Consider the following 26,761-nt stretch of genomic DNA (forward strand, 5'->3'; position numbering starts at 1 on the left):
TTAACATCATTAGCAGGGTTATTTGAAGATTTGTAAGATGAAATTGCTACCTATTCAGGTTGAGTAATGTAAAGTAATGTAAACCATCAGATGGGAGGGATGGAAGTCGTTAGGCTCATTTGAGCCAAAGAGATAAAATAAGAGGGTATGATGTTACGTAATGTGATTATACGTAAATAAATATCATTTATAGAAATGAGCTGAGTATGACTCAGAGAAACTAGGAACAGCCCATGGGAGTCTACACCCTTTCGTCAACCAAGACACGCATACAAACTCTGCCAATACAAGTTGTGATCACAGGGTAGTAGTAGTGTAAATTCTCAACAGTGGGATCCTGCACATCTTTCAAGGAGCAGAAGCCACCATTCTTTTTCAATAGGGTGTCTCTTTTCTTGCAGAAGTAATTAAAGAAGAAGAAGAGTCGAGCCTTGAACTCCTTTTCCAAATCTACAAGTATGCAGGGCAATGCAAGTGTAGATGTAGATATATTTATTTTCAAATTTGAACAGCGGCACTGATTACATACAAATCCCTGTGCTTAGAATACGATTCTGGCAAATGAAGGACCCCCACCTCGAACATTAGGCTGCCTAATAATGGAGGGTTATGTTTCATTTGACAGAATTTCCTAGAGGGCAAAATACAGTGGCTAAGCATTCCGGTTACTACAGAATGTATAACAAGAGGCCCTCTTTCACAGTCAAAACATTGCTCATAAACTCATGAAGCAAAAGACAGTCGGTTGTTTTCAACCCACACTTCTACTTTAGCAGAAGATTATCCTTCCCTTGTCTTTAAGACATCACACAATTCCAGTTAGCTTTACTGGGTCACACATTACTTCAACCATTACTTCCGTTTTTCTCAAAAACCCTCAATAAAGGCATTGATCTACCCACGGTCTGAGCTGCAATTTTTGAAGAGGAAATAATAAGTCAAATTGTTCAACCAATAACCTGGGGTGGGAAGGAGATGCAGACCATTTGGTCATGTCTACATTAGATATTTAAAACCATTCCAAATCGGTTTAAATGTTTTGGCTCCCCAAGAAACTATGGGAGGAAATAGTTTTATGAACAAGTTGTAGGAGTTGTAGTCCAATTACATCTAGAGTCATTCCTCCAATCCTGAGCTGGAGGTCTCTACCCTGACTACTTTCAGATAGCTACAGTTTCCGAGGTTTTCTGGATAAAGCCAGGAAGTTAAATCAGATTCATACCAGATTATATTTACTGTGTAAATGTGCCCTTCAGAAACAAATAAAAAGACAGTGTAACTATAAATTGGGGAGAGGGTTTCTTTTCTACAGAGTCTAGCTACATTTGCTACGTTTCCTTCTAGTGTCTCTGCTTTTCCTATCACAGCACTGAGTTTAATCACTTCTCATTTTTAAATAATACCACAACAATAGTTTGCCAGCCAGCAGCAAACTCAAGGAAGAAACAAAACAAACGGAAAACCCAATGACCCCAAAGGAATAATCATTAATCCCTTTCCCATGATAAATAAACGCAAATCTTAAGCAGCCCATGTCACTTTGCCGTGAATGTTTCTTCTTCTCCCCAAGGAGGAAACCAAAGTTCTTAGATTCGCTGAGCAAAATATCAGCCTGAGACAGTTTTCCTTTCCATTCACCGCTCAAAACATGATGCAGTCGAAAAACGAAATGCCAGCAGTTGGAATGAAATTTTGTTTGAGACTCCAGCCCACAAGTAGCAGCAAGTTGTTAATACAAAGGAGCGAGGCGAAAGTGTTTTTTTTAAAGGTGGTGATGGAATCCCATCCAGGTGTTTTGAAATGATTCAAAGAAGAGTCAGATCTTCAAACGGTTTTCTTCATCGCTGTCTTTTGATCAATCACCCAAAACAATCCAGTCACTTAATCTGATGATCCATCAGGTTTGAGAAGCCGGTTTGCTTGTTCTTGAGTTAACTTGCGGTTGTTCCTTACGTTTAATAAAGTCCTGACATGTCTTAACTAGCTGCACAGCTCTTATAACTTAAAATGTCACTTGATTTAAAGAGGGAGGAGGGGGAGGAGGGGGAAAATAAATAAGTGACATCAATAATGGCCTTCAATTAAAAAAATAATCCACGTCAGCACAGCAGCAGCAGCAGCAACAGCAGCAGCAGCAGCAGCAGCAGGAAGCCAGTCATGGATTAAACCCTTCCAAGAAGCGTTGACCTAAAAGACAGAGGAGTAGAGAGGACACTCATTAGGAACAGAGGCGGTTGGTAGGACAGGTGGGAGGCCAACAGCAGGTGGCGCCAAAACCAATGACAAATGAAGCCCAAACCAATGGCAGACACAGCCAATTAATTCAAGTTTTGCTCCGGTTCTCCTCCTTTCTACAAGGGGCAATATGGCATCTGAGGAGCTGACAGCGAAGACCACCCCATGGACAGGAAGGACAACAAACTGAAGATATTAAGACAGCTCTCCATTGATTAGGACACTGGGAAACCGCTCCACAGATTGTCTCAGACGTTGCATTTGTTGGTCTCTCTCTGAACTGTCCACCAAATGGGTCTGGGTGTATTTTAGTGCTTGTAGCTCTCGGGAGCACAGTAGATTGGCAGCAACCTCAAAGGTGCTAATTTTGATCTTTCAAAAGTGCAGAGCAGACAGTGGGGAACCTCAGGTCTGGGTTAGGGCAGAAGTGGCCCTCCAAATCTCTGTTTGGCCCTTGGGAGTTTCCTATCACCACCCCCTCTCTTCCCAGGCTACGCCTGTCAATGGCCCTGCCCTAAGGTCGCACCAAAACATTGTGCAACTTTCTCAGGCAAAAAGGTACTGCACTAGCAAGTTTCACTCCCCAACTGCCATTGGCATATGGTTTCATCGGCAAAGGAGGGACAATAAGGGATTTTAACCAATGCAGCCTTTCCTAACCTGGTAGGTAAAGTAAAGGTAAAGGGACCCCTGACCATTAGGTCCAGTCGTGACCGACTCTGCGGTTGCGGTGCTCATCTCGCTTTATTGGCTGAGGGAGCCGGCGTACAGCTTCTGGGCCATGTGGCCAGCATGACTAAGCTGCTTCTGGCGAACCAGAGCAGCACACAGAAACGCTGTTTACCTTCCCACTGGAGCGGTACTTATTTATCTACTTGCACTTTGATGTGCTTTCGAACTGCTAGGTGGGTAGGAGCAGGGACCGAGCGACAGGAGCTCACCCCGTCGTGGAGATTTGAACCACTGACCTTTTGATCGGCAAGTCCTAGGCTCTGTGGTTTAACCCACAGTGCCACCCACATCCCTTCCCTAACCTGGTACGCTCTAGCTATTGTTAGACTCCAGCTCCCATCATGTCCAATTGTTAAGGAATGATGGGAGTTGCAGCCTAGCAGCATACAAAAGGGCACCAGGCCTGAATCAGCACAAGTCAACTTTAGGAGAATTTAGAAACATGCATGACTGACTGGACAAAAGCCTTCAAACAAGAAAGGGAAGGAAAATGGAAATCTGTCTGGGCAAAAATAAATAAATGCATTCATTCAGTTTTTAAAGATGAAAAAAGGAGGTTCCTAATACATTGGGGATGGGTGGAAGGGACAAAAAAACAGGAAGATGAAACAGCTTGTGTGCTAATACTTTGGGAAAGCCCAGAAATTAAATATGACTTTTTTTTGGAAGCCAGTTCACACTGTGTCCATCTGTTGAGGCATGCAGCAGTGGAACACTTGGTATCGAAGGTGTCTTAGCGCTCAAGCAACTTTGCAGTCTGCTGATTTATCTGACGGCAATCCCCTTTGACACTGACCTGAGAGTCTTCCATCTGTCTTTTTCAATGTGGTTCTCGGGGCCTTCGCTCTCGTAGGAAGCCAAGTAAAGTGCTGCAGTCAGAAGAAACAGAACATCGTCATTACAGGCATGCGAGCCAGTGTAGTGTAACGGGTAGAGTGTCGGACTGGGACCCGGGAGACCAGGGTTCGAAACCCCACTCAGCTCACCGGAAGACCTCCAGGGCAAGTCACTCACTCTCAGCCTAACCTGCCTCACAAGGTCATTGTGGAGATTAAAATGAGGAAGGGGAGAATTGTGTTGAGCTCCCTGGTAAAGAAGTAGGACACAAATGCAACAAATAAATAACTATCTTCCAGTCCTTGCCTCAGAGGACTTCATCAGCATCTCACCACTTGGGGTAGGGGCCTTGTCACTTCCAAGTGTACAGTAACAAGGTCTGGATGGTAAAGAACCCTCTTATAATGCTTTTTTTATTTAAAAAAACTGCTTGCAGAATATTCTATCCATCCTGATTTTCTGTAATGATTGTCCTCCTCTTACTATTTGTGGTTAGAATACGTGGCTATGGATTTTTGAATTATTGCAATTAATTACATGCCACCTTTCTATCTCAGTTGGGACATTCATGGCAGGCGACAACCATTATTTGAAGCACGGTCACCAAATTTAAACAACCATTATTTCTAGACTTGCATTGCTTTAATTGTGAATCAAATGTTTTTCTGTTGCAGGGACTGTCTTGCTTCTCCATCCTGTGATTCAGGTGGACTTCCTTCCTTCCTTCCTTCCTTCCTTCCTTCCTTCCTTCCTTCCTTCCTTCCTAGAGCTATTATGTACCTTTATTCATTGATAAGAGCAAACCAGTCCTTTGCGATTGGAAGCGGGGGTTGTTTTGATGATGCTATGGATGCTAGCCAATCAGCACTGCATATAGCTGGCCTTTCATCACCAACTTGTAGTACTGTGGGTTTTATGTACTCCTCTTTCTCAGAGACTCACAGGTGTATCAAATGCTAACCCTGCCCTTCTTCTCCCAAGGGGCTACCTCCAACAAAGCTAGGGTGGTCTTCTGTATTTCCCAAAAAATAATGGTCACACTGCACAATGACCAGAGTTTGCACATCTCTTACCATCCTCGCTGAAGACTGGGACGGTGAGCAGGTATGGAAGGATTTTCCGGTCTCTTTCAAAAGGGCACTCAACTTGTTTCCACGTCATAAACTCACTCACTTGTTTAGCCAGTTCCCAAAATTTCTGGAATTTAATAGAGGGCAGAGAAGGTCAGTAAAAACATGTCCACAAAAACAAAACAAAACAAACAACCAATCAAAGTCTGAGTCAAGAAAAGAGAGGGATGCATGGTGTAAAATTCCAAATTAGCATTTCCGACAGCTGCGATAGAGGTAAAGAGGTAAAGGGACCCCTGACCATTAGGTCCAGTTGTGGCCGACTCTGGGGTTGAGGCTCTCATCTCGCTTTATTGGCCGAGGGAGCCAGCGTACAGCTTCTGGGTCATGTGGCCAGCATGACTAAGCTGCTTCTGGTGAACGAGAGCAGCGCACGGAAACGCCGTTTACCTTCCTGCCGGAGAGGTACCTATTTATCTACTTGCACTTTGACGTGCTTTCAAACTGCTAGGTTGGCAGGAGCTGGGCCCGAGCAATGGGAGCTCACCCTGTCGTGGGGATTCGAACCGCCGACCTTCTGATCGGCAAGCCCTAGGCTCTGTGGTTTAACCCACAGCGCCACCCGCATCCCTTACGATAGAGGTACACTCGCTCTTTTTCTGAAGTAAGAACTGACGACGCCACTTCACCATCATATGACGGTGATTCTTCACCCTTAAGAGAGCTACAACTCCCAGGAAGTGGGCTTCATAATCTGTGAAAGGAATAGGGGTCTCCTAACAACTCTCAGCACCCTTAACAAACTTCAGTACCCATGATTCTTTGGTGGAAGCCATGACAGTTTAAAATGGGACAGCTCAGTCGGTAGAGCATGGGACCTTTAATCTCAGGGTCATGGGTTTGAACCCCACGTTGGGCAAAAGATACCTGCATTGCGAACGTTTTTTATGTATGCTATAACAGCAGCAAGGATACTTATTGCAAAGTATTGGAAGACACCAGATCTACCCACGCTGGAGGAATGGCAGATGAAGATGGCAGACTACATGGGACTGGCAGAGATGACTGGCAGAATCCGAGACCAGGAGAAAGAGACAGTGGAAGAAGATTGGAAGAAATTTAAAGACTATCTTAATAAATATTATAAAATTAATGAAGGCTAGAATTGACATGGGTTTAAAAATTATGTGGTTTTCAGGGGTGTTGATTATGGAAAAAGAACAGAATTATTAAAAACTATGGGAAATAAGGGAATGGATTTGCTGATTAGATAATGAAATTAGAATACAGAAGGGGGAGGTATGAGGAGGTCGGGGAAATTAGGTTTAAGAAAATAAGGATGGAAATTATACTTGTTTCTTTTTGTTTTTTGTTTGTGTATGTTTTTATTGTTAAACTTTAATAAATATCATTAAAAAAAAAAAGATACCTACATTGCAGGGGATTGAACAAGATGACCCTCAGGGTCCCTTCCAACCATAGCTGTCAACATTTCCCTTTTTTTAAAGGGAAATTCCCTTATTCTGAATAGGATTCCTCGCAAGAAAAGGGAAATGTTGACAGCTATGCTTCCAAACTCTACAATTCTATGATTCTGCTTAAAATGTATAGTGCAGATGTGGCACTAAAACAGATGTAAAAAGAGAGAAGAGGGAACCTGAATGCTTGTCTGTTTTTAGAGGAAGGGCATAGCCAACCACGAGCAGTGAAAGCGACAAAGTCAGAGCAGACATTCTCCCGCAAAGGGTGGGGTCTTTGCCAACAGGACCCGGCAGCAGACACCAAATGATTAAGTCTATACCTCCGGGACTAGTCATGCTCACAATTAGCATCTAGAGATGGGCAGCCAACCCTCCGGCAAGGCTTTCTGTTCACAGTTTAATTAGCAAAGCTTGTCGGTTAAAAAAACAAACCACACACAGATACACACATCGAGAAATTCCGAGCATGCTCTACTTACTTCGAAATTAACGTGGCCGTTGGGCAGGCGGTTGGCGCAGCCCTCGTTGAGGAAGTAAATGTCCTTGATAAGCAGGCTGAAGAAAGGGATGACGATCTAAGGAAGAAGGGGAACAACAGGCTTAGTTAGCATCCAGTTCCAAAAGGGAGGAAGCACAACAATGGGCAAAGTCAAGGTGTTCCAGTAAAAACTTGAAAACGGCTAATGCACGTAGCCTAGAGGCAAAGGAGCATTTCTAAGGTGGCTTATACAAAGTCTGACCTTTTTATTCATCTAGTTCAGCACCGTTGACACTGTCTAGTAGCCCTTCCCCTCCCTTTCAGCAGCGCTGAAGCTAGCATAATAGTGACACTGTTTGTCTAAGGCACACATTCTTTTTCTACCAAAGGCCAGGGATCAGGGGCTGAACACAAGTATTAATGAACTTATGAGTTCAAGGATCTTTCTTTACACTCCCCGCAATTTCCTAAGGCCCAGCTGAAATTAAGCAGGACTGTCGCCAACCTTGAGCTGGAGGTTCTCCACTCTGGGTGTATTTGCTCATTTATTTATTAAATTTATACCCTGGCCCTTCTTCCCAAAGGACCCCAGGGCAGCAAGCAACAAGGGAGCAAACATCTTAAAAACCATCCCGATACAGCTGCACACTGGGAAACCTCAATTTATTATTTATTTTTTAAAAAATAACTTTTATTAGTATTTTCCAAACAACAACAACAACAACACGAAAGATATCAAAAAATAACAATACACAACACACAAAAATCAACATTCGAAAACTAAAGAAAGCAACAACAACAATAACAAAAAACAAATCCATATCTTACAAGTTAATATTATAAACACTAAAACAACAAGAAGACATTGACTTCCACCAATCCCACAGCACCTCCTTTATCTCTCATTGTGTCTTCCTGTTTTCCTGTTTTATTTATCATCTCTATCCTAACATCTAGATATAAATCCATCTTTCATATCCTTTCCCTTCACAAGGTTATTCCAGACTCAGCCAGATTTCTGCTCTCGAACCTTGACTTTTGAGGTATTCATTTAGGCACTCCCATTCTTTTTTTACTTCACTTTTTGGTTTTTGTCTTATTATGTCTGTCAACCTCAATTTAAAAGGCCTGCTGAAAGAGAAAAGTCTTCGTCTGGCATGGAAAAGACAACAGAGATGAGGCCTAGTTGATATTCAAGCGGGGAGTGATTCCAAAGGGCTGGTGCTGTGACAATATAAAGACCCGATTACTATGTTGTGCATAGGAATGGACCTCCTAATAAGATGGTATCTGCAGGAGGCGACTAGGGCTGGGCGATACCTGGTATTCAACACCGTGATTTATCACCAGTTAAACACCGTGATATACAAATATATCACAATGTCTGAAATAAGGGTGGATCTACGTAAAGACATGAGCTGGCTGCACGGTTTTTCTCACATTGTGATTTTTGCATAACGCACACACGCACACATCATGATTCACGATATGTCGGCAGGTCAAAAATAATGAAACAAATATCATGATATGGACTTCAAACCAGTTTTGGATAATATATCAATATATCACCCAGCTTTAAAGGTAAAGGTAAAGGGACCCCTGACCGTTAGGTCCAGTCGTGGATGACTCTGGGGTTGCGGCGCTCATCTCGCTTTATTGGCCGAGGGAGCCGAACTACATGTTATACCAGCTTTCCCTCCAAGAGGGCCAAATTAGGTGCACTTGTTTTAACCATGTGATTAACCTCACATGTAAAGGTAAAGGAACCCCTGACTCTGGGGTGGCAGCGCTCATCTCGCTTTATTGGCCGAGGGAGCCGGCGTACAGCTTCCGGGTCATGTGGCCAGCATGACTAAGCCGCTTCTGGCAAACCAGAGCAGCGCACGGAAACGCCGTTTACTTTCCCGCTGGAGTGGTACCTATTTATCTACTTGCACTTTGACATGCTTTCGAACTGCTAGGTTGGCAGTAGCAGGAATCGAGCAACGGGAGCTCACCCCGTCGTGGGGATTCGAACCGCCGACCTTCTGATCGGCAAGTCCTAGGCTCTGTGGTTTAACCCACAGCGCCACCCGCATCCCCACCCAGCCCTAGCAGTGACTGATTTGGTATATAAGGGGTGTCCTTCAGGAATCCTGGTCCCAAGTGTTATGGGATTTTGCACACTAGAACCAACTTCTTGAACTTAGCTTGGGAGCTAAATGGGAGCCAGTTTCCCTTTGGGTTTCCCATTGCATCCGGCATGCAAACACATGGACACATATGCACAATATCAGTATATTTCCAAACTTACAAGCTTATCACAAGAGTCTCAATACCTCTTTTCCCACTTCACAACCTCTATTTCATGGACCATAATAATTTTTTTAATCCCCTCCTGTAGTTTCTACTGCTAGCATTCCCTTCCCACCAAAATAAACAACCCAACCCACAATTGACCATGCAGGTAAAGGCTGGCTTTTTTTAAAGGTTCAGCTGAAATCCAGGAGGTACTGCTTTCCTCAAAGTACAGAGATTTCAGAGAATATCTTTTGGCCGAGGAGCAGCCTGCAAAGCTTTCATCTTCCTGCCTTTCATCCGGAAAGAGCAAAGTGTTTGCTTCTCACACCTTTCTAACTTGGCTCTATTTCTGGGGCAATGGAAATGAGAGAGAAAACCCACTAAGAAACTGATTCTCTGCAAAGGCAGCCATGGACAGGAATAACATCACATTTCCCATCAGGAAAGGCTTGCCCAAATAATTAGTGTTCCAGCTTGATTAATTTGCATTATTAAAACACATGCCTGGGGAACATGTGGCCTTCAAGAAGTTGCTGGACTACAACTCCCATCATTCAAGACCATCAGCCACATTGACTGGGGATGATGGAAGTTGGAGTCCAATGAAATTCTGCAAGGTTCCCATTATAAACCCTTCCTTTCTGCTAGCTTAAAAACAGTAGAGCCTCTGATGCCACCACTAAACGTAAAGGGACCCCTGACTGTTAGATCCAGTTGTGGCCGACTCTGGGGTTGCGGCGCTCATCTCGCTTTATTGGCCAAGAGAGCCGGCGTACAGCTTCTGAGTCATGTGGCCAGCATGACTAAGCCGCTTCTGGCGAACCAGAGCAGCGCATGGAAATGCCGTGGTTTTTTTTACCTTACCTATTTATCTACTTGCACTTTGACGTGCTTTCGAACTGCTAGGTTGGCAGGGGCTGGGACCGAGCAACGGGAGCTCACCCCATCGCGGTGATTCCAACCGCCGACCTTCTGATTGGCAAGTCCAAGGCTCTGTGGTTTAACCCACAGCACCACCCGTGTCCCTCTGACGCCACCACTAGCCCTCACCTTTCATTTTTTAAAACAACAACAAATTCCTTGGCCTTAAGAGTCACATGTATATGTTCAAAAGCATGTGGGCAACGTATGGCCAAATATGAGGAGCCCAAGGAATGGATAAAATAGATCCCTAATGGCGATGGACAGCGATGTTGCATAGCTCCATGCTTCTCCTCATGACTAGCCAAACCAGAATAAATTATCCAAAGTAAGAGAACTATACAAATGGGCCTAGCTTGCATCATTTATACAATTTGCAGAAGGGAGATTTCCTTGGCATGAAACTGATTACCTTGGCACAGTATTCAAGCGTATTTTTTTTAAGTGCAAAGCACACAGAACCCTTTAGGACAGGCCAGATGTTACATTTCTTTATGAAAAAAGGGACAATCAGTGACCAAAAATGCACATCCCCCCCCCCCAGTTCCCAGGAAGCTGTGCTCCAGGCAGATGGCTTACCTGGTGCACACCTCCTAATAAGTAAATTTGATCCCTGGCCAACCGTGAATATATTTGCAAAACATACCTTCTCTCTGTTGCTGTGTGCTGTCAAAGACCTCTGAGCTGCTCCACGCAGAGCTGTGCGGTAATTGTAAAAATTGCTGGAAGGGTCCATTTGATGCTAGATTTTAAAAAAGAGTGGAAATGTTCACAACATTTCCATGCCATAGCAGACACCACAAAATTATTTAGAAGTCCAGCATTTAATTCAGTGGAAGAGCACTGGATACAAAGCAGCAATCGGCCTGTTTTTAGATATATAATATTTTTAATACGGTCAATGACCAGAAAGCAATTTATAAAAGAAATACAACATTATAGCAGTATTGTGCTACAGCAATCGGCCTGTTTTTAGATAGTTTTTAGCTTGCTGCTAGTGTTACCAATACAGTGGTACCTCGGGTTACAGACGCTTCAGGTTACATACGCTTCAGGTTACAGACTCCACTAACCCAGAAATATTACCTCGGGTTAAGAACTTTGCTTTGGGATGAGAACAGAAATTGTGCTCCGATGGCAACGCAGCAGCAGGAGGCCCCATTAGCTAAAGTGGTGCTTCAGGTTAAGAACAGTTTCAGGTTAAGAAACTGACCTCCGGAACGAATTAAGTACTTAACCCAAGGTACCACTGTAATTTCATTGTTTTCTTCATCTGTAAACTGCTCTGAGGTTTGTTTACTTTTTACAATCAAGCGATATGTAGCTTTTATGAAATAAACAAATAAAGCAGACAACCAGCAAAGGCTCATCCAAAATTCGAAAGAGAGGCAGAGATGGATGGAGATAAGCCACTGTATGGCTCTATATTTAGATAATCAGATGTTTGAGTCAGATAAGCTATTTGGAAGTAATAGGAAATTTAACAAATTGGGACCCACGTTCTGCATATTCGCCCACGGAATAGATTTTCAGTGTAATTTTCCTTTTAGTATATTATTTTGTTTTATTATGTTTGTGTTCTCTGCCCTGGGACAATCAGGTGAAGGAGAGATTACAAACGTTCAAAATAAATAAATAAAGCGTTGCCCATTAAATGGCATATGGAAAGCATAGACTACTATAGATTTTTCTAATGGGCTAGGAGCTTCTCTTGTTGCTACACTGTAAGCAGAAGTGTGTAGTCAGAACATTTTAATATATTACCCACCCTCTCCAAACTTTAATGGAACTAGCATTAGGGATAGAAAAAATGGACAGAATAGGTAGATACAGTGGTGCCCCGCAAGACGAACGCCTCGTAAGACGGAAAACCCGCTAGACGAAAGGGTTTTCCGTTTTGGAGGCGCTTCGCAAAACGAATTTCCCTATGGGCTTGCTTCGCAAGACGAAATGTCTTGCGAGTTCCTGCGGGGTTTTTTCCCCTTTCCCCCCCTTTTCCTAAGCTGCTAAGCTGCTTATCAGCTGATCCGCTGATAAGCCGCTTAACAGCTGATCGCTAAAAGCCGCTAAACCGCTAATAGCGCTAATCCGCTAAGCTGTCAATGGGCTTGCTTCACAAGACGAAAAAACCGCTAGACGAAGAGCCTCACGGAACAGATTAATTTCGTCTTGTGAGGCACCACTGTATCTTTGCATAGACGATGATAACCACTTGTCCCCCTGGCTGATAAACAACTGGATAAACAAGATTTCAGGTGACCAAACCACATTTACCTCGAGAATGTCGAATTTGGCCGTCTTGACCTTTGACCAGGTTTTCTTTAGCCTGGAGACAGGGCTCATATTCATTCCAGCTTTTAGTTCAAAAGGCCACAAGGAAGATGCAGAAACAAGAGCGAAAGAGCACATCATTATTCTGGACTAGATATATTTAAAAAGCAGGGGACAGGGAATTGAATATTTGCAAAGATAGCCATTCTGGCCTCCTTACAGCATTATGAAGAAGTGACTAGAAAGTATTGGCGCTGCAGGTCTGGTAGCAAAAGCAGCCTCACATCCTTCTGTCCTCTGTCCTGAGAGTTGGGACTAAGGCTATGTGCACGCCAAACATTTAAAAGCACATTAAAAAGGTAAAGGTAAAGGTACCCCTGCCCGTACGGGCCAGTCTTGACAGACTCTGGGGTTGTGCGCCCATCTCACTTAAGAGGCCAGGGGCCAGCGCTGTCCGGAGACACTTCCGGGTCACGTGGCCAGCGTGACATCGCTGCTCTGGCGAGCCAGTGCAGCACACGGAAACGCCGTTTACCTTCCCGCTGGTAAGCGGTCCCTATTTATCTACTTGCCCCCGGAGGTGCTTTCGAACTGCTAGGTTGGCAGGCGCTGGGACTGAGCAGCGGGAGCGCACCCCGCCGCAGGGATTCGAACCGCCAACCTTTTGATCGGCAAGTCCTAGGCGCTGAGGCTTTAACCCACAGCGCCACCTGCGTCCTAAAAAGCACATTACTTCCCCCCAAAGAATCCTGGAAACTGTAGTTTGCACTTTCCAGCTCCTGTAACAAACTACAGCTCCCCAGATTCGTTTTTGGGAGAAGTCAGATACTTTAAATGCAGGGTTTGTACACAGCATAAAAGACAAAACTAAGCATCAGGAAGTGTTTGTTCCCAATTTTGCCTCTGCCATGGTGACCTTTGGCACCCCATTCTCTCTCAGCCTGAATCCTTCCCACCACAAATTGGGTATAATACCAATGACAACAGGGTTGTTGTAAGGATTACAGCTAGATAATGGCTGTGAAGCAATCTGAATTATCATCATGTTTCTTAATTAGCTGAACGTCCTTGTGTGGATTGTGACAATACAGAAGCACAATATTAAAATCAGTTAAAACAATTTGCAATCAAAAGAATTGCATGGGTCCTAACTGAAGATACTGTGCAGTACAACCGGTAAGTATCATTATTATTATTCGCTCTGCAAAGCAACAAGATAGTTCTATCTGGTTAGTGATATTACATTGCAGAGCAGTTGTGCGGCAGGAGTGGGGAGACACAGGGTACAGTTGTTGGCAGCAACAATATAAATTTTCCCTGACCTGCTTCCCCCCAGATGTTTCTGGCTAAGCTACAACTAGAGATTGGGAAGAAAGGCAGTTGACCATGCTCACTGGGGCTGGTGGGAGCTGGAGTCTAACCACATCTGCAGTGCCACAAGTTGGACAATATTTTAATATTCTGTTGGAAGCAGCCCAGAGTGGCTGGGGAAACCCAGCCAGATGGGTGGGGTATTAATAATAATAATAATAATAATAATAATAATAATAATTTGCCCAGATCTGGCCTGAATCAGACTGAGGTGAGCCAACTCATTCTCCAAACCAAGCACCCTTTAACAAGCAACTATTTAAAAATACCATGCAACTACAAAGGATTCCCGTCTATACTTACAAATAATGGCCATTAATGAGTTGAAGTTGCCAATGTTAAAGCACTCCCGGGCCACGTCGATGAAGTACTCTATCATCCTCGCTCGGTGCTTTTTCTTCACAGGCTGAAGGAAAACAAACCCAAAAGAGAATATATTTAATTTCATTTAATTTATTTCTTGCAGAGGAAGGGGTAAATGAAGGGGGAAAGCACAGGTACATATGTCTATATCCTGAGGGTTCTTTTGTAACAGTACTCACTGGTAGAGAGTACCAGAACATCTTTTTTCCTACCCACGGCGGCCATTTTGTGCTGGCACCCACGGCACTTTCATGAGTGCCAACGCCTCATCTTTTTGCCCCCACCCCCCAAATCACTGTCCCTACCATCTATGGCACTGTAATTTAACATTATTCTACAGATACAGTACAAGAACTTGCAACACAAGGAGGACTTTAGGTTGTTCCATCAGCTCCATGCTTGGTATATTAGATCTATGTACTAGTGGCTGTTTCAGAACTGACAGAAAATCACAATGGGACTCACATCTCGCATTCAGTGGAGGGCTATCGAGGCCCTTCTGCTAACCTTAGCTAGGTACTTCAGGCTTGCACACATTTTATTTTCTTTGGGTGAGCAAATTAAAATCATCCGAAAAAAGGATTTCACACGGGGACTGAAATGTAGAGCTGATTAACACACATGTATTCGCAGGCCTGGAGGCATTACCTGGCATGATTGGTACCAACACCTTGCCAGACTCAAATGGTGGAGGGATATACCATTTCACACTAGAGAGAGGGCAGGGCATCATATTTTAAATTCTCCTCCATGTTAAAAACAAAACAGCAAGTTGAACACATTCCCAGCATAAACTAGAGCAGGCTTCTTCAACCTCGGCCCTCCAGATGTTTTGAGACTACAATTCCCATCAACCCTGACCACTGGTCCTGCTAGCTAGGGATCATGGGAGTTGTAGGCCAGAAACATCTGGAGGGCCGAGGTTGAGGAAACCTGAACTAGAGGAAGATCGAGCATATCTCCCATTTTCAGTTTATTACTTGCAGGGAGATTTTTTGATGTGGAAGGGTGTTACAAGTATGGCACCCAACCCCTAAACTGTAATCTGATTTGCTTACCATGCATATTTCTGTGGCAACTAAGTAGCTGAGCCTGTTGAACCATTCTACGTAGGCTTCCAGGTTCCGCGCCTTCTTCCGGTCCCCATAGCAGCTCTGAGAAGACAAGAGCAGCCGTTTGTTTCCCATGCCATGTTTCTAAGCGGGGGGAAATTCACCTTCTACAGCTTTCTTACCGTCTTTACCTCGCCTTGGTTTAAATGAGGTTTTACGTATAATACCCAAGTGGCATTCCCCTTCCAGAACTACAATTCCCAGAGTTCCCTGGGAGGAGGGATGGGTTGTTAAACCACTTTCAGAATAGTTGCCATCTGTGAGGGGAATAAGGGTCTCCTAACAAGTCTCATCACCCTTAAAACTACAGCTCCCATGATTCTTTGGGGGAAGCCATGACTGTTTAAAGTGCTTCAAGTGAATGATGTTAGAATTAGTCAACAGATGCTGTAATCTGGTGACGGTTTTACCCTCCCAATGAACTTCTGTTCAGCATCATGGACTGACATGACTCTCCAGGAAGCCAAAAGCAACCACAGGCAACCTCTTCAGTCTCTGCACTGCCATGTTCCTGCCCATCCTCTCATTTCCTCCCCTGCTGCACCTCCTATATGGAACCCACATAGTCCTGGTCTCAGCGTTGCAATCCTAGATTATCAATGGAGTTCACAGAATCACGCATAATCGCAGAATTATACAGTTGGAAGGGATCAAGAGAATGATCTAGTCCAGCCTGTTAAGTTGTGGGTGAACATATCAGACGACACAGCGATTCTCCAAACAGCTCTTGTTTATTCACAGGCCAGAACAGAACTGAACTGAAGGGTTCAGCCAGCCTGCTTATATAGAGCTCCAGTACAACGCAACTGTAACCATTTTCTGTAACTATCCAATCACTGAACGTCACTTTCAATCCCTTATTTGCATATGTGGCCCTGAGTGAAAACTATCTACGGTATCCCCCTGCTGGCCGAGGGTGAGAACTTCAGTACATAACACAGCCTTTCTCAACCTTGGGTCCCCAGATGTTTTTGGCCTACAACTCTCATCATCCCTGACCACTGGTCCTGTGAGCTAGGGATCATGGGGGTTGTAGGCCAAAAACATCGGGGGAAGCAAGGTTGAGAACCACTGATTCTAGTCCAACTCCGCAATGCAGGAATCTTTTGCTCAACGTGGGGCTCGGACCCACGACCCTGACATTAAGACCTTCATGCGCTACTGACTGAGCTAGCTGAACTTGTCCTGTAGACTGACTGAAACCTAGCACCCACGCAGCCCCCTCATTCACCTTGTCGTTATCCAGCGGATCCTTTTGTACAAATGCCTGGACAAACTCCTGTGGTCCGATGTAGTTGAGCCTCTCCTGCAGAAAGGGGAAAGGAAAGGAATCAGAACCGGTGGCAAAATTTGCACACCGCTGTCAAAGAAAGGTGAACACAGAACACAGGCAAGATAAGGAGGCAGCGGAGAGCAGGACGGCGTCAACTCACTAGCTCTATGTGAGTCAGCTGCTGGGCTAGCATGTAAGGGTCGCTGCAGACGGTGATGATATCCCTCTGAATGGCTTGGGGTTTGGTCTTCAGGACCGTCAGCCGGTCCGTCGAGCTAGCGTTGATTTTTGCAAGCACCTCCTCGTACTGGCTAAGGGAGGCCAGCTTACGAATGAGATTCTGGATGATTTGCTGCACATTTTTCCGGTACATCTGCCAAAGGAAAAGAAAATAATTCATCAATTAGTTTCATTCATATCTCACCTTTCGTCCAAGGAACAGACAGGGTGGCCTATAGGCTTAGATGGCTGCAATGCATTAAATGCAGGGCTGCCTCTGAAGAGGGTTCAGAAACTTCAGCTAGTGCAGAATTTGGCAGCCAGGCTGCAAGGCGGTTTCAGCATATGACACCAATCCTGGCCCAAGCTCACTGGCTGCACATTAGCTTCTGGGCCCAATTCAAAGTGCTGGTTTTGACCAATAAAGCCTTAAACAGCTCAGGCCCACAATACCTCAAGGACAGCCTCTCTCCATATGAACCTACCCGGACCCTGAGGTCATCCTCTGAGACCTTACATCGTGTGCCTCCTCCACGTGAGGTCTGGAGGGTGGCAAGATGAGAACGGGCCTTTTTGTGGTGGCTCCCAGTTTGCAGAACACTCTCCCCAGGGAGGTTTGCTTGGTGCCTTCATTATATAATTTTATGTTGTGAACCACTCTGAGATCTAAGGATGAAGGACGGTATGCACATTTTAATAACAACAACATTATAATTATAATACCTCCCCGCCTTTTTAAGCCTCATAGCATTTCTGGGAGGCAAGTTAAGAGTGACATACGGTGACTAGCCCAAGGTTATCCAGTGAGCTTCATGGCTGAGTCAGGATTTGAACTCTGGTCTCCCAGGCCCTAGTCTTACACTCTAACCACTACCCCACACTGGCTCTGTTATTGAGTTATGCTTCATGCATATGTAATATCCTCAAGTATTCAAAGTGATTCATATTAGCACAGCCCTGTAAGTTATTGTTATCCCCATGGCTTTTTTTGTGGGTGGCAATATTCACCAGTATAGCACCTCTCTTCTGGAAGCCCACAGAAGCCATTTTGTGCTGGTACCATGACACTTTTAATAAGATATTAGTACAGGCTACTTCATTAAAAAACAAAAAAAAAAACCAAACCAAAATCACACTGATTATGAGCCAAGCCATGGTTTAGCTTAGTATTATACTCTAATCTGGACTCTTGATCCAGACAAACCACGATCTGTAGCCAAGGCTTGTTCTATAGCTTACTATTCTTAATTTGTTTGTGAGAAGATAAGCCCTGAGTCCAGGTTTGGATGCAATGCTAAACTAAACCATGGATTGGCTCACAGCAGCAGCACGATCAAATGAGGAGCAAAGTCGCTGTGATCTCAACTCATATGAAGAAGAAGAAGAAGAGGAAGAGGAGGAGTTTGGATTTGATATCCTGCCTTTCACTCCCTTTAAGGAGTCTCAAAGCGGCTAACATTCTCCTTTCCCTTCCTCCCCCACAACAAACACTCTGTGAGGTGAGTGAGGCTGAGAGACTTCAGAGAAGTGTGACTGGCCCAAGGTCACCCAGCAGCTGCATGTGGAGGAGCAGGGAAGCAAACCCGGTTCCCCAGATTACGAGACTACCACTCTTAACCACTACACCACACTGGTGATCTGTTCACACTAAACCATGGTTTGGCTTAACATTTCATACAAACGCAATCACCAACACTTTAACAAAGCAGCGCATTGAAAGACTTATAAATTTATTACAGCATAAACAGGATTTTGGATGGGAAAATCTCTGCCCACCCACACCCCGCTGCCGAAAGGCACTGAGTGTGACAGCTTGGGAGACCGTAATGACAGATGGCTTTCAGTGATCACTGGGGAGATATCTCAGCCTAAAGACAAAAGAATATCCTTATCACCGATTGCCTGTTGGGTGAGCTATACATGCTTATCTCACGATTTGATGTGACAGCTAATAAAGGTCAATGCAAAGGCAGGGGGGTGAGTGAGTGAGAGAGGGGGGTGGAGAGAGGGAGGGAGACAGACTGAGAGATATAATCCATATGTTTAAATACGCACACAAATAAACTCAAGTTCTCTGTCTCCAAGTGGGTGGATGTGATTTTACCTTCAGACACAAAGGCCACCTTACCAAACTCTCGCCCAATGTCATAGACTGGCTGGATGCAGATGACTGGTGGGAGGCACCAGCTGGGACCCCCAGAGGAGGAAGGCTCAGAGCCAGGGGATTGGTGGTGGGATGACAAGGAATGCTCAGAGGGAGAAGAGGGAGCAGACTGGGGAGAGGAGGTGTCGGAAGCTGGAGAGGCAACAGGCTTTAGTGAGCAGGAAGAGGCTGTGACAGAGAGCAGTCCAGAATCGGAGGCTGGAGAGGAGGGGGACCAGGAGACAGAGATGAGGCAGGCTGCTGAAGAAGCCAGGGACTCTCTCCATTCTGCTGTGACCAGCTCTTCTCCCCCTAATCCCCTACAACCCAGACAGTAATGAAGAGGGCAGAGCAACAAGACATAAGACGATGGAGCCTTGGGCTGCTGGGAAAGGAACTGGGGAGGAGCCTTAGAGTGTGGTGGGAAGGCAGGGACCTTCAGTGCTTGCAACTGCCTCACTGGGATAAGACCTACTGGGCAGAGTAGCAGGGATCACTAGGCCTGTACTGTTTTGGTTTCTCTGAGTAAAGAATTAGCTCACAGCTGGGTGTTTTATTTCTGACCGGCTTCTGACACCAGTCCTTAGTGGGCAGGATCTGGACAGGCTCGCTTTAAACCCAGCACGAGTTGCAATATTGTCCTACAGGATGCGGTTGAAAGCAGTTAAGATTTGGGGAGGGGGGGTACAGCAAACAGCACTAACGGAAGGCATCCGTTCAGTCACCTGGGGCGGATGGGCAAACCTACGTAGGACTTCCTACAAACCCCTCAACTCTTGTAGCGATCTGCATTGCAGTGCAAAAGAAACAAGGTCACTCCCTCCTGCATTTACCCTTCCAAGAGAATTACTAGCCAATATAACTAATAATTTATGACATCCAGAACTGTACTGCGACGCTGGCTTTCTCTCTCAACCACCCCGCCTTTTCATAAGGGGGTGGGGGAAACAGAGTCCCTTCGAGATTCAGAAAGTCTTTGTTGTTATTATTTTTACGTGAACATTTATTACCCTCACGTAATCTTTTTGGAACATTTTCATCTGAGGAACCCCTGCTAAGGGACCCATGTTGCGTGGGGACACTTTATGAAGGTGGCTCTTGGACCACTAAGCAAGGCCAGCAAGGGGTTTTCATAGGCCTGAAGCAGAGTTGTCCATTTCATTCTGAAAGCGTCTCCTTCCTTTTTAAAAAAACAACAACCCAGAACCTATCTAAGTCCTTTAGGGAGAATTAAAGCACTGCAAGCTTCCATAAAATGCAATGTCTCACATTGGGCGTCATAGATAAAGTGGGATATGCAGTCATAGTAAATAAATAAATAAATAAATAAATAAATAAATAAATTTTAATTTATACCCCGCCCTCCCCGGCCCGGGCCAGGCTCAGGGCGGTTAACACCAAATATGAATTACAATAAAATGTAAGAGGGAACAACAACAACAAGCAAACAAACAAACAAGCAAACAAGCAAACAGTTAATTAAAATACGGCTTAAAATACAGCTTAAAACGCAACCTCATTTTAGTAGTAGCCCATAAATCAAGACCATAAAGGGAGGAAACATCAGCTATTCACCCATGCTGGGACAACAAAAAACCCAAGGGGAAATTTATATACCAAATCCCATATAAGGGGTCAGAGTGAGTCTAAGCTGAAGGCCAGGTATAACAGCTCCGTCTTGCAGGCCCTGCGGAAAGATGTCAAATCCCGCAGGGCCCTAGTCTCTTGTGACGGGAGCATTCCACCATGCCAGGGCTAGTGCTGAAAAGCTTCAAGGGCAGCCCCGCGTAGAGCGAGTTACCTGGAGGTGACCATCGCATGGATCACTGTGGCCAGATCAGGGAGAGAAAGGTAAGGGACCAACTGCTTAATACGGCAGAGATGGGAAAATGCCACCTTTGTTGCAGCTGCAACCTGCACCTCCATAGAAAGGGAGGCGTCAAAGGTTACACCCAAACTCTTGACAGAAGGCACTGGCACAAATTGAGCCCCCGCAAGAGATGGGAGTTGGCCCCCCAACCCCATGTCGTCCCGACCCAGCCAGAGGACCTCTGCCTTCGAAGGATTTAACTTCAGTCAGCTCCCACACAGCTATCCAGCCACAGCTTCCAAGCATCTGGTCAGTGTGTCCGGGGCCGAGTCAGGGCGGCCGTCCATCAACAGATAAAGCTGGGTGTCATCAGCATATTGATGACAACCCAGCCCAAAACTCCGGACAATCTGGGCAAAGAAATGAATGGTGTGTGTACACACACGCACACACATTTGCTGTCCCACATGCCAGCTGACAGGCACCGGCTGGCAAACAGGTGGTTTATCAAAGGGGAAAGAAGCAGCTGGGATCAAGCGTTGGGGGGGGGGGGACCATAGTGGGGAGGGAGAGGCCCCAAGGGATTTTGGAAGCAGAGCACACGCAGAGCAGCTCGATAGGTTGGAGGTTGTGGGAAGAAAGCAGAATGGGGAAGGGAGGGAGAGTCACGCAGGAGAGCTCAAGTATGTGATTTCCATAGTGCACCAGGAGACCGCGAACATATGGGCAGATAAAAGACTCAGAGGCTGGTCCATTCGGGCAAACTCAGCAGGGAGGATGGGGACAAAAGCAGGAGTTGGCTGTCTGTCATTTGACTCCGACTCTATACCTCCTGTTAGCTTCTCTGCCTTCTGCCCCACTAGATAAAAGCAGATTTCAAACCACAAATGCTTCCAAAGTCTTGCTACCTGCAACATGGAGGTCCTTTTCCCCACCCTCCCCTTTTAAAATTGGTGCAATATAAAAATTGTACTAAAGCTTTAAAGGCATTTTCCGACCTCCTCTCCCAGACGAATGGCACTGGCATTCTGTTTATCGGATAGGGTGGAAATTTGTTACTATTGCCTCTCCCACTCCTTCCAGCGGCCTTTACTGCTGCATGGCATCTCAGGGCTCATGGATGGCACTGCGTTCCTGGGCAGTGGCAATGATCCAGGGTTCCTCCTCCCTGCCTGTCAGGTGTAATGCAGGGTTGTCTTAAAGGAAGACCAGAGCTTCCCAACTGCCTCACTGGGGATGATGTCGCTGCTACCACTTGCGATGTCCGGCAGAAAATGGGAGATTTATACAGTGGATCCTCGGGTTACATTACCTTCGGGTAACGTAACTTTCGGGTTGCGAACGTGGCAAACCCAGAAGTGTATACTTCCAGATTTTGCCACGCATGCATGCACAGAAGCGCTCTATCGCGCCACACGTATGTGCAGAAGCGGCACCTCATGTTGCAGACTTTTCGGGGTATGTAAGGATCCCCAGAACGAATTAAGTTCGTATCCAGAGGGTACACTGTATTTGTTTGCAAGTGCTTCCAACCCTACCCTTTAGCAAAGTTCTTACAAAATCAGAATGTCACGCATTTAAGACACCCAGGGTGCAATTCAATGTTGTACTAAGGCGTTCTGTCAGCGAAAGCATTTCTGCTTGGTGGATGTAACAAACTCCCCGTCCACCAGACTGTGGGTTCCCCTGAACCTCCCTAGCAGACATGGGGGGCTGAGAGGGGCGGGAAAGCCCTGTTAATGCTAGGAGGACTTGGACTAGTGCAACAATTTAGTTGAATCCAGCTCACACATCAGAGATGCCTTGGTGTTCAGATGAGCACAGCGTGATAGTTGGCTCAACACAGGGGTTATTCCTGCATTGGCCTACACCAAGACAGTGTCTTTGAATCACTCAAAGCCACCACCAAGAGATAAAACCTTGTCTGCATACATGACTGGTTTTCTGCAATTCCTGCATATGTCATTTGACTCTAAAGCCTGTTGGGATATTCCGTTCCACCTTAAGGAACAGGCATGATTGTTGTGTGTCACATGCCTGTTAACACTCCAGCACAGTATGCTGGGAACTTCCGTTTCTGTATAGCTTTTGCTTTAAGCTGCTTGCTTTGGATGAGATCAGACATGTTTCCCTATTGTCCTGAAGTACGCTGAATAAACTGCTTGTAAATAAGCTCACACAAATTCTCCTGCTACTTCTGTTTGCGCGTTATCTCTGCTGAGTTGCGTGCTCCAGCTTTTGAAGCTGTGGGTCGCAGATGCTGCAACAAGGCCTGGAGATTGCCCGGCACACCGGCCGGTGGGCTGGAGCCAGCTAGGGGCCTGCCAATTGCCCCCGTTCCTTGCTTGCATGCCAACAAAGCCTACCATGGCTAATAGAAGAAAGCAGGGGTGGGAGCCACTGTGACCCTCCAGGTGCAACTAGACTATAACTCCCCCTGGGTCCAACTCACTGGGCCACAGGAGACACTTCAATGCAGGATGTGAGAAAATGCTCTGCAGTGATTAGGAACATCTTGAAACACCAGCAAGCTCATGCTCCACTCAAGTGACTCACCTCATCCCCACTGGCAATCTGATGGGCCAGTTCCTTCAAATTCCTCATCATCCGCTCATCTCGAAAATCATAAGGAAATGTCTCCGTCCACTCCGTTAACAACTGCAGAATTTTGGGGGCAATTTTCCGTAACCGGTTCTGGAGAGAGAGACAAAGAACATAGGTGTGGTCCCTCAGAATATTCGTGGCTTAGAGTTAGGTGGGCACAAGAATAAGTACAGTGGTACCTCGGGTTACATACGCTTCAGGTTACATACGCTTCAGGTTACAGACTCCACTAACCCAGAAATAGTGCTTCAGGTTAAGAACTTTGCTTCAGGATGAGAACAGAAATTGTGTGGCGGTGGTGTGGCGGCATCAGGAGGCCCCATTAGCTAAAGGGGTGCTTCAAGTTAAGAACAGTTAATCCGAGGTACCACTGTACTGAGTATTGCTGTTCAACTAAACAGACTTTCCATTTGGGGTGCTTGAGATTTCTGTTCAGGCTGCATTTTAAAGTATGTTTGATCCCAATTCACAGTTTCTAGATTGGAACAGTTATTCTGCATTTCTCCAACGAGTTACAAAAATGCATACTTTGGGGTAAAAAAAGTACAAAGATAATCCAGTTTTTTTATTCAGTTTGGAAGAGAAAAAAACAACACCCTACTGGTTCAAGAATGGGACAGAATGAACTTATGGATGAACACATGCAAAAGCTGACAGGGACCAGAAAATATTGATCCATTCCCACCCTTTTGTGTCCACTTCTATTCTCACTAAGGGTGGAAACAGACAATTATGCAGTGGAAAACCATTAAAAAGTGTATTGTAAGGCAGGAGGACGGTGTAGCTGCTTTGAGCTCTTTGGAGGAAAGGTGGGGTAGAAGTTGTAGCCAACAAATCATAGAGGTGGAAGGGACCCAAGGGTCATCTAGTCCAACCCCCCATAATGCAGGAATCTTGGCTAAAGAATCCATGAAAAATGGGCACCCAACCTCTGCTGAAAAACCTCCAAGAAAGGAGAGTCTACCACCTCTCATGGAATAATCTTGGCAGAATTAGATGGATCCCTGTATTGTATAAATATAAGTTCGTAGGGAGGTAAAAAGAAACTATATAAGAAATATCTAACTGTGTGATATAAAGTAATGGATAAAGTACAGTGAGATTAATTGGAAGTCAATTTTAAATTTCTTCTCTATAAGTTTTATAATTGTGTTCAGTATACTGGTAAAAGGTAAAGGGACCCTTGACCATTAGGTCCAGTCGTGACCGACTCTGGGGTTGCGGCGCTCATCTCACTTTACTGGCCGAGGGAGCCAGTGTACAGCTTCCGGGTCATGCGGCCAGCATGACTAAGCCACTTCTGGCGAACCAGAGCAGCACACGGAAACGCTGTTTACCTTCCCACCGGAGCAGTATCTATTTATCTACTTGCACTTTGACGTGCTTTCGAACTGCTAGGTTGGCCGGAGCAGGGACCGAGCAACGGGAGCTCACCCCGTCACAGGGATTCGAACTGTCGACCTGCTGATCGGCAAGTACTAGGCTCTGTGGTTTAACCCACAGCACCATCCGTGTCCCCAGTATACTGGTATATGATGATAATTATATTAATGTTCTTGTATCTTCTAGTGTGGTGGTTTGTTTGATTTTTCTGTTATTTGTTTGATTGTATGTTTGTTTACTTGCATGTACATCTGTTTTCTCATAAATGTATTCATTTTAAATTAATAAAGATATTTTAAAAAAGAAGAAAAAGAAAGAAGAGTCTACCACCTCTCATGGGAGTCTATATATAAATATAAATACATGCATCTCTCCTCGATGTGTTGGCTAAGATGACCTTCCGCCCCAGTCATTAAGCAGGGTGCAACCCTAAATCACATTGATTAGGCAGGCCACTTACTTTATCGGCCGTGGGCTCATCCAGTCTCTGCTGCTCAATGCACAAATGGCAAACTTTTGCCATTAACTCGTAAGGGTGGACGAAGAGCCGAGAGCTGAGCAGGAAGGTAAAGATGTATGTTCTCTGCAGGTGAAGAGAGACAGCGGCTAAGAAGATGCATAACTTCACAGGGGGCATTTACAACAAGACACGCATGCTCATGTTTTAGCAGGCAGAGGCTAACTTGTTGCGTTACCGTGGGAGAGTGCCCAAGACTGCCAAGATAAGCATTTGAAACCTCATTGCGCCAAACACCATTGTCTTCAGAACCTGTGCTGGGTAAATCATCACACCCTGCTGATGCAAGGCTGGCAGCAGACAGGGCAAGGAACATCACAGCTGAGCCGACAATCGTTGCGTAATAAACACGCAGTCAATAACAAGAGTTGCTGGGTACGCAATTTCAAATTTCATCCTCTTGCTAAACATGCAACATTGCCTAGTGGTTTAGGGACTCTCACTTCTACCTTGAACTCAGTGGGTGGTGAGAGGCAAACCTCAGCATCAGCCTCCCATGAGAATCACATGGGCCTACTCTAGAGCAGGAGTCTGCAAACTTTTCCAGCAGGGGGCCGGTCCACTGTCCCTCAGATCTTGTGGGGGGCCGGACTATATTTTTTGGGGGGGAAATGAATGAATTCCTATACCCCACAAATAACTCAGAGATGCATTTTAAATAAAAGGACATATACTACTCATGTAAAAACACGCTGATTCCTGGACCATCTGCGGGTCAGATTTAGAAGGCAATTGGACCAGATCCGGCCCCCGGGCCTTAGTTTGCCTACCATGCCTTAGATTACGTTCTCAACCTGTGGGTCCCCAGATGTTGTTGGACTACAACTCCCATCATCTCTGAGCTCTGCTAGCCTTGCTAGCTAAGGGTGATGGGAGTTGTAGTTCAATAACATCTGGGAACCCACAGGTTGAGAAAGGCTGCTCTAGAGCAGTGTTCCCCAACCTTGGGTCTCCAGCTGTTTTCGGACTGCAATTCCCATCATCCCTGACCATTCCCTGGTCTTGTTAGCAAGGGATGATGGGAGTTGTAGTCCAAAAACAGCTGGAGACCCAAGGTTGGGGAACACTGCTCTAGAGCATTGATGCAAGCAGTATTGAGGTCATGCTATAAAGTGCTACAGAGAAACAAAGCAAAACAAAACAGGGAGAGAGAGTATCTCCTTTACCAGTATGGTTGGTGCCACCTCCATTTTTTAATTTATTATTATTATTATTATTATTATTATTATTATTATTGAAATATTAATATATTGCTGCATCATAAAGATATAGCACAGTGGTTTACAACCATATAAAAAATGAAACCAAACAATAAAATAATAAAAAGGTCAAAGCAAAAATAAATTAGACACTAACATCAATAGACCATTGTGTGGGATGCACTTTTAATTGCCGGGCAAAACAGAAAAGTTTTCAGGAGGTGTTTAAAGGTTGGCACAGAAGGCGCCTGCTAAAACTCTAGTGGCAGGGCATTCCACAGGACTGGGGTGATGACACTAAAGGCTCGATTTCTCGTTGTTGTCAAATGAGCCCCACCAACTCAGGGAACAACCAAAGATGCTCTGGCAGATGGGAGAGGCAGTCACGCCAGTGTTGCGTACTCTAGAAAAACCAGAAAGCTTGCATTCTTGGTAGATCCACTATGTGTTGAAACTCACTGC

At 45.2% G+C, this 26,761-nt stretch overlaps 1 protein-coding gene across 2 annotated transcripts in view; it reads right to left on the bottom strand.

Annotated features, from left to right (window-relative positions):
• Nucleotides 1-475: 475 nt before the first annotated feature.
• RASGEF1B (RasGEF domain family member 1B) overlaps nt 476-26,761 on the bottom strand; it is a 257,156-nt gene continuing 230,870 nt past the window's right edge. For both annotated transcript variants that reach the window (XM_079990862.1, XM_079990863.1), the window contains 12 exons: nt 25,044-25,166; nt 23,153-23,290; nt 16,585-16,797; nt 16,383-16,457; nt 15,098-15,193; nt 13,980-14,082; nt 12,309-12,388; nt 10,681-10,776; nt 6,835-6,930; nt 4,878-5,001; nt 3,764-3,836; nt 476-2,187 (listed from right to left, as the gene is read on the bottom strand). In XM_079990862.1, coding sequence (XP_079846988.1) covers nt 2,163-2,187; nt 3,764-3,836; nt 4,878-5,001; nt 6,835-6,930; nt 10,681-10,776; nt 12,309-12,388; nt 13,980-14,082; nt 15,098-15,193; nt 16,383-16,457; nt 16,585-16,797; nt 23,153-23,290; nt 25,044-25,166 — 1,242 coding nt within the window. In that variant the 3' untranslated portion in view covers nt 476-2,162. The remainder of the gene's footprint in view (nt 2,188-3,763; nt 3,837-4,877; nt 5,002-6,834; nt 6,931-10,680; nt 10,777-12,308; nt 12,389-13,979; nt 14,083-15,097; nt 15,194-16,382; nt 16,458-16,584; nt 16,798-23,152; nt 23,291-25,043; nt 25,167-26,761) is intronic.

Source organism: Podarcis cretensis, assembly GCF_951804945.1.
Source record: "Podarcis cretensis genome assembly, chromosome: 9".
NCBI classification, from domain to species: domain Eukaryota; kingdom Metazoa; phylum Chordata; class Lepidosauria; order Squamata; family Lacertidae; genus Podarcis; species Podarcis cretensis.